General features: G+C 41.9%; 1 protein-coding gene across 1 annotated transcript in view; it reads left to right on the forward strand.

The window, feature by feature from the left end:
• SARS1 (seryl-tRNA synthetase 1) overlaps positions 1 to 17,442 on the forward strand; it is a 170,003-nt gene that overhangs the window by 19,742 nt on the left and 132,819 nt on the right. Inside the window, exon 5 of the mRNA XM_056557709.1 lies at positions 2,869 to 3,012. Coding sequence (XP_056413684.1) covers positions 2,869 to 3,012 — 144 coding nt within the window. The remainder of the gene's footprint in view (positions 1 to 2,868; positions 3,013 to 17,442) is intronic.

Genomic DNA, 17,442 nt, shown 5'->3' on the forward strand with positions numbered 1-17,442 from the left:
GATTACTGTCTGATTGTGGTGGTTCCAAGATCTGGTATCCTATTTGATCTCAAGAACAGGACCCAAGTTTCCCATCAGAGTGATAAATCTGGGCCATTATGTTTTTAGCACCGATTTAGCACAGTTTGAGAGAAAAAAATTGTGATTTTCCCACAGCAACCAATCACAGCTCAGCTGATGAGCACTGGTAAAATGAAAGCTGAGCTGTGATTGGTTGCTGTGGGAAAATCACTCTATTTTTTTCACTCAAACATTTTAATAAATCTGGGCCAATGTACGCTCCATTCTTTCTCTTTAATTGCTGCTGGAGAAAGCTGAGAACAGCTCCATGTATGATGTTGTGGTGTGCACACCTAACCACTGCTCTAGTCTGACAGGAAATTCTAGTGTCCTTTGCTGGGTTGCCATCAGAAATTTTGGGGCCCCTTACACTGCTCACTGCCTATAACTGCCCCCCCCCCCCTCCCCCATCCCCAAAACCCCCTGTGGTGCGGCCCCCAGGGCCAGCCAGCTATCTTCGCTATTGGCAATGAAAATTTTTTTTTTTTAAAACACAGGACAAGAAAAAAGAAGAGCCTTTAAGTTGAATGAGGAAGGAGGAAATTAGATAATATTATCACCATGCTTATTACTATCATACTGTTACTGACCAAATCCTGTATACTGAAACGAATATTACTAATAATACCAGTATACAAAGAGGGTTATCACAATTCATATTACCATCATATTGTTACTGACCAAATCCTGTATACTAAAACTAATATTACCAGTATCACACTATGATAAACAGTGACTGTATTAAAATCACAGAACATAGACCAATATTCCCCCAGACAAACCCATAAAGCAGTGACCCCCAGCTATGCAGAGGCGCTGAAGACCATATAAGTGATTACAGTGCAGTTATTGACTTACAGAAGACGTCTTCTTTGAGTCTTTCTCTTTCCTTTTCTTCTCTGTCTTGCTCAGACCATCATGAAGTCTTCTTCCAACCATGATTCATCTTCACAGAATCTGACAGACAACAAACATATTAGCCTTCACACTTTTTCAGCACATTTCCTGTTCCCCCACTCTCAGTGCCCAAAATAATGCCCCTCTTGGGGTGTGTTGGGGGGAGAGGGTAGGGGGATTGGGTGGTGGGTAGGTAATTTCCCCTCCCCTATTAGGTAACTCCCCCAATAGGTAGGTAATACCCCCAGTAGGTAGGTAGTAGGTAATGTCCCCAGTAAGTAGTTCACCCCAGGTAGATAATGACCCTAGAAGATAGTGCCACCAGTTAGCTCATGCCCGCAGCAGATAGTGTCCCCAAGAAGGTCATACTCCTGGGTAGGTTGTGCCACCACTAGATAGTGTCCCTAATTTATAGTGCCGCTAGGAATAATGCCCCCAGGTAGGTTGTAGGTAGATAGTGCCCCTAATAGGTAGTGCTCTCAGGTAGGAGATGCCCCTCAGCAGGTAGTGCTTTCAATAACAATGCTCGCAGGTAGGAAATGCACCCAGCAGGTAGTGCCCCCCCAGCCAGGTAGATGCCCCCAGCAGGTAGTGCCCCCCCCCAGCCAGGTAGGAGATGCCCTCAGCAGGTAGTGCCCCCCCCAGCCAGGTAGGAGATGCCCCCAGCAGCTAGTGCCCACCAGGTAGGTCATTACTGCAGTAATTGTTCCCCCAAGTTGTTGGTACCTCCTGTAATAATGCACCCCAGGTAGGAGATGTCCCCAGAAGGTTAAGCCTCAATGTAGATAGGGCCCCCACTACAAAATGCCCCCAGATAGGTTCTCTTAAAAATAAAAGAAAAAAAAATCCCACTCACCTTTCCGCCGATCCTGCGTGGCTCCTGGAGCCCCCGGAGTGGAACAGTACACACTGGCAGACCGCGTGATGAAATGACGTAATCACGCGGCCTGCAGAGTAGCCTACGCAGCCTGTACGTACATTACGTGCACAATTTGCTTAATGTACGTGCAGAAGCAGGAGACCGCTGTTTAAACAGCGGTCTTCTGCTTTTGTGCTGGGGCTGCCGCAGGGGGGGTGCAGCTGGGGCCCGGGCCCTTACTGGGCTACTGGCTGTACACCCCCTGATGGCAGCCCTGGTCCTTTGTTAAGATCAACAAGGGGGTGCAGATCCCAAATGTCTAATTCCCTTGCATACAGACAGTTATCATCTGTCGGGATAGGGTATAACTTCTAAAACTGGGACACCTCCTTTAACGACATTGGATGTAAATGTATGTCCTTTTGCCCTGGTACAGTTATGCCCTGTACATGGAGCGAGTGCAAGGCAGGACCCGATGGTAATAGCAGACATCAGCAATTCTGCTGTTGTCCACCATTAACCCTTTAGATGGTGTGATCAATTCTGATCACTGCACCTAAAGCAGTTGTTATATAGCAGAAATAGGGTACATCTTGCTTTACCTCCCAAATAACTGAAGTTACTGCTTGAATTCCGATACCACAAGGAATAAAAAAGGAACTAAAAATAAACAAATCACAGGGTTCTAAGTTGTGTGGAAATATATAAAAACTTTTTTTTTTTATCACAATTACCACTATTAAAAAATAAAAGTTGACATTACAAAGTACAATTGGTTGCTCAAAAAACAAGCTCTCACATGGCTCTGTGGATGGTAAAGGAAGGAAAATGAAAATGCAAAAATTCAAGCTGGCTGTTTCCTGAAGGCCAATATGAGCTGTGTCCTTATGAAAAAACCAGGCCAATTTTAGAAGGAAAATCCCTGCCTGTATAACATTTTAAAAGACCTTTATCTGCTACTTCTACAATTTTTCTTTTATTATATTTTTTAGAAACATTTGGGACATAAATTGCGTTGACCTTTTTTGGTCTGATGATTTTGACTCTTCTAGGACAAAGATAACAAAGTGGAACTATTGTCAGGGGATTGCACTCAACGAAAGAAATACTCCCATGTGGATCTTGTTACTATGGTGGATGGCTTTGAAGGAGAAAAGGGGGCAATAGTTGCTGGTAGCAGAGGGTACTTTCTTAAGGTGAGTGCTGTTAAATATGCTGCTTATTTGCATGCTTTAAAATGCATCTGTAAAATTTGCATATTACATAATTATTCAATTAAAGGAAATTTCTAAAGTTAATAGCAGGATCACACACACTTAAATTTACAGGCTAATAGTGCAGGTTATATCCTAATCGTTGCTAATATGCAAATGTTCCCTTGTGCACAATGGAGGCCTGCCTTGGCTCCTTCAGCAATGTTCTAGACCCCTTCAGCCATATATCCCACCCCCTTCATCAGTGTTCATATCCTCCTCACTTTCATATCAGCTGGACAGTAGAAGCTAAGTCTAAATGAAGAATGGAGCTCCGTTCCCAGCAGGAAACATGTGCTCACCACATAATTGTCATATGACTATAAAAAATGTGATTAAATCCTTTTGGTATGTTCCTGTGTACTGTAACAGTTATGTTTTATAAAATGTGAGTGTATTTGTTTTTAGAAAGATTATTCTGTAAACCTATGTGATGCTTAACCCCTAAAGGGGTACTCCACTGTCCAGCGTTCGGAACTAAATGTTCCGATTGCTGTTTTCACGCTGCAGGGGTCGGCCACGCCCCTCGTGATGTCATGGCCATAACTACACTACAACTAAATTATAACTACCTGCACGAAAATTAATGCGTTTTTAAAAATGTCCTCTTCTGACCCTATAACTTTTTTATTTTTCCGTGTACGGGATGGCATGAGGGCTAATTTTTTGCGCCGTGATCTGAAGTTTTTATCTTTACCATATTTGTTTGGATTTGACTTTATCGCTTTTTATTCATTGTTTTTTTTTATGGTACAAAAAGTGACCAAAAATAAGCTATTTTGAACTCGGTAATTTTTTTTACGTATATGCCATTGACCGTGTGGTTTAATTAACAACATATTTTTATAGTTGGAAATTTACGCATGCAGTGATACAAAATTTTTAAAATGGGAAATAGCAATAGTAGATGAGAGAGGGGGGGGGGGGGCGGCGTTCAAAGGTTAGTTTCCCTAGTCTGCCCACCCTTGGTAGTCCAGGCTAAGCGGGGAAACCAGTACAATAGCCACAGGAGTGATCATGGGCAGCGATCAGGTCAGGCAGCAATTGGCGGTTTGGGCGCACACTGTGGCCTTCCAGATGTTAGAAAACTACAACTCCCAGCATGCCCAGGCAGCTATTGGCTGTCTGGGCATACTGGTGGTTGTAATTTTGCAACATCTGGAGGTCCACAGTTTGGAGGCCACGGTATAGTGGTCTGGAATCTGTGGCCCTCCAGATGCTGCGAAACTACAACTCTCAGCATGCCCAGACAGCCCCGGTATGCTGGGAGTTGTAGTTCTGCAACAAAATTTTCCACCGCAGCTCAAACTCCAGAAAACTAGCTGTAAACCCGCCCATGAGAATGTACTCTAAAAACACTACACTGCACTAACACAAAATAGAGAGTAAAACACTACATAGACTAACACCCTTACAGTGACCCTGCAGGCACGCTACAATGCTCAGAAGAGAAGGAGCAAAATGTATTTTTATTTTTTTTGTGAATTTGGCTGGAATTGAAGGCTATGTGCATTTACAAAGCCCCTATGCTACCAGAACCGTGGCCCCCCATGTGACCCCATTTTGGAAACTGCACCCCTCAAAGAATGTAACATTGAGAATTTACACCCCACAGGTGTCTGACAGATTTTTTTTAACATTTGTCCGTAAAAATGTAAAATGCATTTTTCATTTGCAGAGCCCACTGTTCAGAAGATCTTTCAAATGCCAGTAGGGTGTAAATGCTCACTGCACCCCTTATTACATTTTGTGGTGGGTGTAGTTTCCAAAATTGGGTCACATATGGGGGGGGGGGGGGGCACTGTCAGCATGGGGGCTTTGTAATCACACACGGTCCCCGACTTCCATTCCAACCAAATTCTCTCTCCAAAAGCTCAATGCGCTCCTTTTCTTCAGAGTCCTGTAGTGCGCCTGCAGAGCACTTTACAACCACATATGGGGTATTTCCTTAAAAGAAATGGTGTTACAAATTTTAGGGGGCTTTTTCTCCTATTACCCCTTGTGAAAATGAAAAATTTGGGGTAACACCAGCATTTTAGTGAAAAAAAAAAATTATTATTATTTTCACGTCCCACTTTAACTACAATTTGTCAAACACCAATGGGATGTTAAGGCTCACTGTACCCCTTGTTATGTTCCTTGAGGGGTGTTGTTTCCCAAATACTCCTACCCTCCTGAGCTCTCTAGTGCGCTCGCAGAGCGCTTCACATCCACATATGAGGTATTTCCTTACTCGAGAGAAATTGGTTTACAAATTTTGGGGGTCTTTTACCCCTTGTAAAAATAGAAAAAAAATGGGGCTACAATAACATGTTAGTGTAAAAACTGAGATTTTTTATTTTCTCCTCCACTTTGCTTGGTTAACAAACTTTCTTCAAAACATTAAAGTAGACATATTTTATGTGTGAATCAATATATAATTTATTTGGTATGTCCTTACAAAGCAGAGAGTTTCAAAGTTAGAAAAATGCTTAATAGACAAAATTGTCATGACATTTTTTAAATTTTCACCAAGAAATGATGCAAGTATTGATGAAAATTTAACACTATCTTAACCCCTTCAGGACTCAGCCCATTTGGGCCTTAAAGAAGATATCCCATGCAGCAAAGAAAAAAAAAATACCTAGCCATTCCATAGTATATTCACCTACCACCTCTCTGACATGTTTGTGATTTTTTTTTCCGCCCCCCATTCACCGGCTATTCAGCTCATAAATTCCAGTTACTTCCTGGTTATGGTGGCTATCCCTGTGATCTCAAAGACTACATTTCCCTGCATGCACTGCTCACATTTCCTGCTCTCAGCTGCCTGAGCAGAGAGCTTGTTACCACCCCTAACTTATGTTAGTCACTCCCACATAACACTGAGCTCCAATCATAGCCCTATACAGCAGGGTGGCCACGAGGAAACAAAATGTAATCTCAGTGCTCAGAGAGAGGGACCCTGGAGTGGAAGCTGCAGTTTTACACTGTAAAATCACTCCTTCCCCCTCCTGCTTTACAGTGGCACAATCAGCTCCCCCCCTTCTCTGCCCTGCACTCCTCTCTCCCCAGTGCTCAGTGTGACAGATAATGCTTGTTTCTAAGCAGCATTGGTAATGGAAGTGATTTACAAACCTATATAACTTTACCTTCTGCACTAAAAGCTGAACAATTATTTACTGTGAGACTTGTCCTTTAAGGACTTCCTCCTCGCCTTCAAAAAATCATATCTTTTATATTTTCATCCACAGACTAGTATGAGGGCTTGTTTTTTGCGCGACCAGTTTTCCGTTGTAATGTCACTCACTTTACCATAACATGTATGGCGCAACCCAAAAATACTATTTGTGTGGGGAAATTAAAAAGAAAACAGCAATTTTGCTAGTTTTGTAAGGTTTCGTTTTCATGCCGTACAGTTTACGGTAAAAATGACGTGTCCCTTATTCTTTGGGTCAATACGATTAAAATGATACCCATGATAACATACTTTTCTATTACTGTTGCGCTAAAAAAAAAAATCGCAAACTTTTTAACCAAATTAGTACGTTTAAAATCCCCCTATTTTGAAGACCTATAACTTTTTCATTTTCCCGTTTAAGCGGCGGTATGAGGGCTAATTTTTTGCGCCGTGATCTGTACTTTTCATTGATTTATTTGCTTATGTAAAACTTTTAATCCATTTTTAATAAAAAAAATTTTGGAAATAAAATGTTAAAAAAAGTTGCTATTTTGGACTTTTTTTTTTTTTAACGTTCACGCTGTTCACCGTGCGGTATCATTAACATTTTATTTTAATAGTTATTTACACACACGGCGATACCAAATATGTATATAAAATATTTTTTAACTTTTTTGGGGGGTGAAATAGGGAAAATGGGACAATTTTACGTTTTTATTGGGGAGGGGGTTTTTCAAATGTTTTTTTTACTTAACCCCTTAAGGACTTAGCCCTTTTTCACCTTAAGGACTCGGCCATTTTTTGCACATCTGACCACTGTCACTTTAAACATTAATAACTCTGGGATGCTTTTAGTTATCATTCTGATTCCGAGATTGTTTTTTCATGACATATTCTACTTTAACATGGTGGTAAATTTTTGTGGTACCTTGCATCCTTTCTTGGTGAAAAATCCCAAAATTTTATGAAAAATTTGAAAATTTTTCATTCTTCTAACTTTCAAGCTCTCTGCTTGTAAGGAAAATGGATATTCAAAATAATTTTTTTTTGGTTCACCTATACAATATGTCTACTTTTATGTTTGTGTCATAAAATTTATGAGTTTTTACTTTTGGAAGACACCAGAGGGCTTCGAAGTTTTCAAACTCACTATTTTTCAGTGACCAGTTCAGTTTTGAAGTGGATTTGAAGGGTCTTCATATTAGAAATACCCCACAAATGACCCCATTATAAAAACTGCACCCCCCAAAGTATTCAAAATGACATTCAGTCAGCGTTTTAACCCTTCAGGTGTTTCACAGGAATAGCAGCAAAGTGAAGGAGAAAATTCACATCTTCATTTTTTACACTCGCATGTTCTTGTAGACCCAATTTTTTTATTTTTGCAAGGGGTAAAAAGGAGAAATTTTTTACTTGTATTTGAAACCCAATTTCTCTCGAGTAAGGACATACCTCATATGTCTATGTAAAGTGTTCGGCGGGCGCAGTAGAGGGCTCAGAAGGGAAGGAGCAACAAATTGTTTTTGGGGGGCATGTCACCATTAGGAAGCCCCTATGGTGCAAGAACAGAAAAAAAAACCCACATGGCATACCATTTTGGAAACTAGACCCCTCGGGGAACGTAACAAGCGGTAAAGTGATCCTTAATACCCCACAGGTGATTCACGACTTTTGCATATGTAAAAAAAATTTTTTTTTTCCTAAAATGCTTGTTTTCCCAAAGGTTTTACATTTTAAAAAAAGGGTAATAGCAGAAAATGCCCCCCAAAATTTGAAGCCCAATTTCTCCCGATTCAGAAAACACCCCATATGGGGGTGAAAAGAGCTCTGCTGGCGCACTACAGGTCTCAGAAGAGAAGAAGTCACATTTGGCTTTTTGAAAGCAAATTTTGCTCTGGGGGCATGCCGCATTTAGGAAGCCCCTATGGTGCCAGAACAGCAAAAAAAAGCCACATGGCATACTATTTTGGAAACTAGACCCCTCGGGGAACGTAACAAAGGGTTAAGTGAACCTTTATACCCCACAGGTGTTTCACGACTTTTGCATATGTAAAAAAATTTTTTTGTTTTCCCAAAAATTTTACATTTTTAAAAAGGGTAAAAGCAGAAAATACCCCTCAAAATTTGTAACACAATTTCTCCCGAGTACGGCGATACCCCATATGTGACCCTAAACTGTTGCCTTGAAATACGACAGGGCTCCAAAGTGAGAGCACCATGCACATTTGAGGCCTAAATTAGGGACTTTCATAGGGGTGGACATAGGGGTATTCTACGCCAGTGAGTCCCAAACGGTGCCTCCAGCTGTTGTAAAACTCCCAGCATGCCTGGACAGTCAGTGGCTGTCTGGTAATACTGGGAGTAGTTGTTTTGCAACTGCTAGAGGCTCCGTTTTGGAAACAGTGGCGTACCAGACGTTTTTCATTTTTATTGGGGAGGGGGGCTGTGTAGGGGTATGTGTATATGTAGTGTTTTTTACGCCCTGCATCCTGAAGAGGTTAATTTTTTTACTTTCTTTACCCATAGGGGACTATTTATGGCAATCATTCGATTGCTAATAATGTTCAGTGCTATATATAGGACATAGCACTGATCAGTATTATCGGTCATCTTCTGCTCTGGTCTGCGGGAAGGCAGACCAGAGCAGAAGACGCCGGGAAGGCAGCGGAGGCAGGTGAGGGGACCTCCGTCTGCCGTGCTGGATGATCGGATCACTGCGGCAGCCCTGCGAACGATCCAATCATCCATTTTAGTGACCGCAATGCTGCAGATGCCGTGATCTGTATTGATCACTGCATCTGAGGGGTTAATGGCGGGTCCCTGGCTGCGATCAGCAGCCGGGACCTGGCGCGCATGATCTGGGCATCGCTCTGATGCTCGCGGTTATGCTTAGGATGTAAATGTACATCCTGGTGCGTTAAGTACCAGCTCACCAGGATGTACATTTACATCCTGCGCCTTTAAGGGGTTAAAGTAAAATATGGAATAAAAAAAAAAAATTCTCTGAATCAAATTTGTACGTAAAAGCATCCCAGAGTTATTAATGCATAAGTGCATGAAGATTTGCAAAAAAAAATGCTTTCGTCCTTAGGGTCAAAATGGGTTCCGTCCCCAAGGGGGTAAAGTGGTACTGCGGTGCGATATTTATTTTTAATCAACTGGTGTTATAAAGTTAAACAGATTTGTAAAGTACTTCTATTAAAAAAATCTTTACCCTTCCAGTACTTATTAGCTGCTATATGCTCCATTTAAAGTTGTGAAGTTCTTTTCAGTCTGACCACAGCGCTCTCTTCTGACACAAACTTCCCAACTTCCTCTGTAGTATACAGTAGGGATCGACCGATTATTGTCCAATATTCACGATTTTGGACGTTATCGGTCCAATTACCTTGCCGATAATGCCCGCCCCCCCCCCCCCACCGCACCGCCCCTTCCACCACACTGCATCCCCACCGCATCGCCCCGGCCAGAGACCACCGCCGCTGCACTATTGCCTCCCCCCATCCCCGGTTTTATAATTATCTGTTCCCAGGGTCCGCGCTACTTCTGGCTCCTACGGCGTCCTGTGTTACGCTGTGCTGCACAATGACGAGTTATGTCCTCAACGCGACGTCACCGTCAGTGCGCACAGTGACAGCTCAGGATTCTGCCGGAGCCAGAAGTAGCGCGGACCCCGGGAACGGGTAATTATAAAACCGGGGACGGAGGAGGCAATGGGGCAGCGGCGGTGGTTGGACTAAGGACCGGCAGGGGGAGAGAAGCGGGTGGCGGCGGCGGTGGTCTCTGGCACCGCCAAAGCTGCTGCAGTTCATTGATTTAAAGTGCCCGCTTTAAATCACTGATCTGCAGCGGCGTCGCCGGGTGGGGGGATAAATAGCCGATAACTTATACCGATATTCCTGTATAAGTTATCGGCTATCGGCCTTAACCTCCACAGATTATCGGTATTGGCCCTAAAAAATCTATATCGGTCGATCCCTAGTATACAGCAGCTGATAAGTACTGGAAGGATTAAGATTTTTTAATAGAAATAATTTACAAATCTGTTTAACTTTCTAGCACCACTTGATTTGAAGAAAATAGTTTTCGGCTGGAGAACCCCTTTAACTCACCAAAACGTAAATTTTTGCCCTGAGTAGCATTCGGTCTATGAAGTTAGCTGAGGAACCAATGTCCATAATTGACCCCTAAAGTGCTAAGGCAGACTGTCAGTAGATCATCAACCAAATTTATGCTTGGGGACTGCTCTTTACCTGCTCTTTGTTGAAGCAGGCTTATCTCTCTTCCCAATTCAGTGAGCTGGAGGTCCTGTAGAGTTCAGACTAGCTGTGCTGGGTCATACACTGACATAAACATTCACAAACACTCACATACATGGACACAATAAAATAGAGACTCACACACTGCAGTCACCTTACAACCTTTTCTCCTGCACTCTCATGGTTAACCCCTTAACGACCACGGACGTAAATATACGTCCTGGTGTGGAGATACTTTGCACACCAGGACGTACATTTATGACCGCTAACATCGGAGCGGCGTTCGCGTCATACACTGCAGGTACCGGCTGCTATCAGCAGCCAGGGACCCGCCAGTAGTGGACGACATCCGCGATCGTTCGGCTGTCGGCCATTAACCCCTCAGATGCTGTGATCAATACAGTGCGCATGTTCAAATAGATGATCGGATCGCCCGCAGCGCTGCCGCGGGGATCTGATCGCCTTTAGTGGCAACCGGAGGTCCCCTCACCTGCCTCCGGCCGTCTCCTCGGGTCTTCTGTTCTCGTCTGAGATCGAGCAGACCAGATCAGAAGATAGCCGATAATACTGATCAACTGATTGCTATTGATAGCCCCCCTATGGGGACATAAGTGCAAAAAATAAAAGTAAATAAAGTTGAAAAATGTAAAAATAAAAAGTGAAAATCCCCTCCCCCAATAAAAATGAAAATTGTCCTTTTTTCCCATTTTACCACCAAAAAGCGTAAAAGTTTTTTTTAATTTTTTTTTATAAACATTCTTGGTATCGCTGCATGCGTAAATGTCCGATCTATCAAAATATAATGTTAATGATCCCGTACGGTGAACAGCGTAAACGTAAAAAATAAAAACGTTCCAAAAATGCTGCTTTTTTGTCATATTTTATGAAAAAAAAATAATAAAAAGTGATCTAAAAGTTTTATATATGCAAATGTGGTATCGATTAAAAAGTACAGATGACGGAGCAAAAAAGGAGCCCTCATACCGCCCTATATACGGAAAAATATAGGTGGTCAAAATATAAATTTTATATTACTGATTTTGTACAAAAAGTTTGAGATTTTTTTAAAGCAGTACAAATATAGAAAAGTATCTAGCCATGGGTATCATTTTAATCATATTGACCCACAGAATAAAAAACACATGTCATTTTTACTGTAAAGTGTACAGTGTGAAAACGAAACCCACCAAAATGTGCAAAATTGTGGTTTTCATTTAAATTTCCTCCCTAAAAAAAATTATTTTTTGGGTTCGCCATACATTTTTTGTAAAACGTGGTTTCATTACAAAATACAATTGGTCACGCAAAAAAACAAGCCCTTATATGGGTATGTAAAGGGAAATCTAAAAAAGTTATGGATTTTAGAAGGCGAGGAGGAAAAAACGAAAACACAAAAATAAAATTGACCTGGTCCTTAAGGTCAAAATGAGCTTTATTTTTTTATTTTTTATTTAAATCAACTGGTGCCAGAAAGTTAAATAGATTTGTAAATTACTTCTATTAAAAAATCTTAATCCTTCCAGTACTTATTAGCGGCTGAATACTACAGAGAAATTCTTTTCTCTTTGGATTCCTTTTCTGTCTGGCCACAGTGCTCTCTGCTAACACCTCTGTCCATTTTAGGAACTGTTCAGAGCAGCATATGTTTGCTATGGGGATTTTCTCCTGCTTTGGACAGTTCCTAAAATGAACAGAGGTGTCAGCAGAGAGCACTGTGGTCATGACAGAAAACGAATCGAAAAAGAAAATAATTTCTCTGTAGTACACAGCCGCTAATAAGTACTGGAAGGATTAGTTTTTTTTAATAGAAGTAATTTACAAATCTGTTTAACTTGCTGGCATCAGTTGATTAAAAAAGAAAAATGTTTTCCGGAGTACCCCTTTTAAGGTCTTATCACTGATCGTACATGGTTTTAACATCCCTGGGAAACGAGTGAAGGCCCTATATGGCTTCCACAAGCAGAGGTAATACATACTTGCTTATTAAAGTTTTCAACAATAAACAAATAGGCATTTAAAAGAAAAACAGTCTGTCACTAAATGGTAGAAAACAGATAAGAATAGAAAGACTGCTCCATGGGGGTAAATAAATGGGGGTACCCATATAAAGAGTGACTACTGAAATCAAGTGCAAGTCTGGCAGCCAGGTAACATAACAAACCATGACAACACCACATGGTCAAATCTAGGCCAACATAGATAGGGAGTCACTGTGGGAAAAGAAAACAAGCATCAACCAGGGGGACAGAGGGTACAGATAGACTATCAGCGCTCAAACTAAAATGTGGAGAGAAAGAAGGGGGGAAAGACTCAGAGATAAAGGAAAAGAGGAGCGAAGTTGAGATGGGAAGAGCAGAATTAGGAAGAAGACGTACCTTGGAGGATGGCAGACATTGGCAGGGCCCCGGACGGTGGGCAGGCTTACATTACAAGGCGGGTAACATGCTTGAGAAAGGCTGGGGGAGGTGAGGGGGAGTTATGGTACTAAGTACAGAGATCTGTAGGAATGTTAATCCAGGGCCCCCAGATTAAATGGTGTTTTGTCAAGAGTTGTCTAGAGTCAGCTATTAGTTCCTCCATTCTGTGGACATGTGTGAGTTCCTGTATCCATTCGGCCACTAATCATGGCCAACAATCTTTTCTGGAGAAGGCGCTTGAGGACCTCAGCTTGTTCTCTCAAGGTACCCTGATGGTATGTGGAGATCTTAATGTGGCCTTCAACCCTAAGACACTTCCTCGGGCTCTAGGTCCCTCTCCAATGCTGCTTACAAAGATATTAGGAAATCATTACACAGGCACCAATTATGCGATGCCTGGCATTGGCTTCATCCTACAGTTCCTGACTATACCTTTTACTCGTATGCGAGGGGAGTGTACTCTAGACTCGACTATATATTCCTGTCCCATCACCTTTTTTTCCCCATTCTCGGGACTGCTGCGGTTGACCCGATCATTTATTAGGATCATGCAGCGGTCACTTGCACCTTACATCTACCCGCGCTCCCTAAGAGGAGTTTATCTAGCGTCTCAATGAGACGCTCCTTACAGATGCCCTGTGTCTGGCAGACCTTAACACCTTGGGGACCAAGGGCATACCTGTACGCCCTGGTCCCGTTCAACTGCTATCATGCGTGCTAACGGCCTCATAGCCATGTGGTCCCGGCGTCTATCAGCCGCCAGGGCCAGTGTCTAATACCGGACATCACCAATCGCTAGGCAAAAAATTTTAACCAAAAATGATAGCACCATAGGCCACTCTATAATACTCTCACAATTATGGAAAAAATTGTAACAAACTTTATTTAGAATTTTATAAAAACATACATTAAAATCACATAAGCAATGAATTGGTGGTCAAAATACACATACTGACAAAGCGGCAAGAGAAAACGCGTTTGGGGTAGGTGAGATGTCCCATGATGGGGTGTAACTTTACTTGTACTCATTGTGTACCACTCGATCAATCTCCTTGTTCAGGCTATTATAATTTATTTTCTCATTTCTACATATATTTCTGCATTTCTGTTAATTTTATGTGGTTCTTTATAATCCATTAGAGGCCACACTGCTCCTTATTCTCCTATACTTATATATTTTAAAATCATGGAGTTGCATTAAATAGCCTATATGCTATTCAGTTCTTTAAACATACAGAGGATATACTCTCCATCTTTCAGTATGTGTATTTTGACCACCGATTCATTGCTTATGTGATTTTTTTTAATGTATGTTTTTATTAAATTCTCAATAAAGTTTGTTACAATTTTTTCCATAATTGGCCTCAAAGTTTTTGTGAGAACATGACCAATCGCGGTGATCAAAGTTGATCGCCACGTCTAAAGTGAAAGTAAAAGTATGCCAGCAGCTCAGTCAGGCTGTTCGGGACCGCAATGGAGAAATCGCGGTGAACAGGTGTATGGACGGGGGAGGGTTCCTACCTGCCTCCGTCTGATCCGCGTTCTACTGCTCCATGCCTGAGATCCAGGCTGGAGCAACAGAGCGCCGATAACACTGATCAATGCCAGAAGATGACAATTTTAAATATACTAATTTTTGTGCATGTAGTTATAATTTGTTTGAAGTAGTAAATTAAAATAAAACCCGCAGAAAAGAAATCCACAGATGCCCAGCCCGTACCTACTAATTTTTGGTAACATTATAAAAATGTAGAAAAAAAAAAAGTCCCAGCTAAAGAAAAATGGCCTAGGATGTACGGGGTACGTCCTTGTAGTGGCCACTTTCCCGCAACAGGATGAAACCATACATCTCAACGATCCCTGGTGCTCAGAAATGAAGCACACAGGATTGGTGGCAAGAGCCAGCTGTAAATGTAAATGGCCTGCTGTAAATGGCCTGCTGCCACTGTTTTAACTCAATGGATGCCGTGGTTAGTATTGACAATGGCATCTAAAGGATTGACAAGGGAAGGAGCTCTCCCTGTCCTGCATCGGCAACCCTGTGATGGGGTGGTGATTGTTGCCATGGTAGCCAAAGGCTAGATCATGGCCTCAGAGTCTGCCAGGTACGAAAACCTATAAGACCCAGCCACAGGTTGATCTGACAGGCGAACTGTCAGTGTAACACTAACAGGTGGTATATACAGCAGTACAGATGTACTGCTGTATACTGTACTTGCTATTTAGGCTGCATGATATATCACAGTGAAATTGCAGATTGGGATTTAGTGTTTTGCCCTTTGCAAAATTTAGCGATTATCTAACTGGGAGGAGAAACGGTGGGCCACACTCCAGAGAGGACGGGCCGTGCCGGACGAGAGCCGACAAGGGAGTGAAACTAAGGAGCAGAGCCCGGCTCCAGCGGCGGCTGTAGACTCTGCTCCTGTGCAGTGCAGCCCACTGTCTCTCCTCCCAGCAGTGCTTAGCGCTGGGAGGAGGTGACTTATCCTATCCACAACGAGTAGCTGTATGCATACGGCGGGCCTATAAATCTAGCTCAGGAGCTGAGCTCACTTCATTCTGTCTATTATCACTGATCAGGGTAATGTTCATTATTAGCCTTTAGACACCGCATCAAAGTTAGTTGCGGTATTTAAAATGCCTAAAACAAGTGCTAGTAGCTCAATGGAGCTAACCAGTACTCCCCCGGGGTCCAGGGGCGTAGCTAGAAAAGGCTAGGAATCTCAATATGAGATATTAGGTAATCTAATCTACTGGTGAGTAGGTAATGCCCCCCCAGTAGGTAGATAGGTAATGTATATAGGGCAGGTAGGTATATAGTGTAGGCAGCCAGGTACATAATGCAGGTAGGTATATAGGGTAGGGCAGGTAAGTATATAGTGTAGGCAGGTATAGACAGTTGGGATCAAAAGTTTGGGCACTCATGTAAAAATTTGTATTAATGTGCATAAAGAAGCCAAGGAAAGGTGGAAAAATCTCCAAAAGGCATTAAATTACAGATTAGACATTCTTATAATATGTCAACAAAAAGTTAGATTTCATTTCCATCATTTACACTTTCAAAATAACAGAAAGTTTGAGCACCCTGCAGAATTTATTGCAAGCACTGCTCCCTTTGCAAAGCTGAGACCTGCCAGTGTCCTGGATTGTTCTCATTCATCATCTGGGAAGACCAGGTGATGTCAATCTCAAAGGTTTTAAATGCCCAGACTCCTCTGACCTTGCCCCAACAATCAGCACCATGGGTTCTTCTAAGCAGTTGTCTAGAAATCTGAAACAGAAAAGCTGGAGAAGGCTATAAGAAGATAGCAAAACATTTTCAGATGTCAATATCCTCTGTTAGGAATGTAATTAATAAATGGCAGTCATCAGAAACAGTGGAAGTTAAAGCAAGATCTGGAAGACCAAGAAAAATATCAGATAGAGCAGCTCGCAGGATTGTGAGAAAAACAATTCAAAACCCACGTTTGACTGCACAATCCCTCCAGAAAGATCTGGCAGACACTGGAGTTGTGGTACACTATTCCACTATAAAGAGATACTTGTACAAATATGGTCTTCATGGAAGAGTCACCAGAAGAAAACCTCTTCTATGTCCTCACCACAAAAATCAGCGTTTGAATTTGCAAATGAACATATAGACAAGCCTGCTGCATTTTGGAAACAAGTTCTGTGGACTTTTTGTCCGGAATGAGCAAAGGTACATTTGGAGAAGAGGGGGAACAGAATTTAATGAAAAGAACCTCTGTCCAACTGTTAAGCAGGGGGGTGGATCAATCATGCTTTGGGGTTGTATTGCAGCCAGTGGCACAGGGAACTTCTCTCGAGTAGAAGGAAAAATAAATTAAAAATTTCAGCAAATTCTGGATGCTGACTTGATGCCATCTTTGAAAAAGCTGAAGTTAAAGAGAAGATGGCTTCTACAAATGGATAATGATCCTAAACACACCTTGAAATCCACGGGGGATTACATCAAGAGGCGTAAACTGAAGGTTTTGCCATGGCCTTCACAATCTCCTGACCTCAACATAATTGAAAATCTATGGATAGACCTTAAAAGAGCAGTGCGTGAAGACTTTGTATGGAAGAATGGGCAAAGATACCTCAAACAAGAATTGAAAGACTCTTGGCTGGCTACAAAAAGCGTTTACAAGCTGTGATACTTGCCAAAGGGGGCAGTACAAGATATTAACTCTGCAGGGTGCCCAAACTTTTGCAGACACCATTTTTTAGTTTTCTGTTATTTTGAAAGTGTAAATGTTGGAAATAAAATCTAACTTTTGTTGACATTTTATAAGAATGTCTAATCTGTAATTTGATGCCTTTTGGAGACTTTTCCATCTTTCCTTGGCTTCTTTATGCACATTAATACAAATTTTTACCTGGGGTGCCCAAACTTATGATCCCCACTGTAGTAACATAGTTCATAAGGTTGAAAAAAAGACCAGAGTCCATCAAGTTCAACCTATATCCCTAATGATTCCCTACTGAGTTGATCCAGAGGAAGGCAAAAAACCCTCACTCGAGGTAAAAATTC

The sequence above is a fragment of the Hyla sarda genome, chromosome 2, assembly GCF_029499605.1.
Source record: "Hyla sarda isolate aHylSar1 chromosome 2, aHylSar1.hap1, whole genome shotgun sequence".
NCBI classification, from domain to species: domain Eukaryota; kingdom Metazoa; phylum Chordata; class Amphibia; order Anura; family Hylidae; genus Hyla; species Hyla sarda.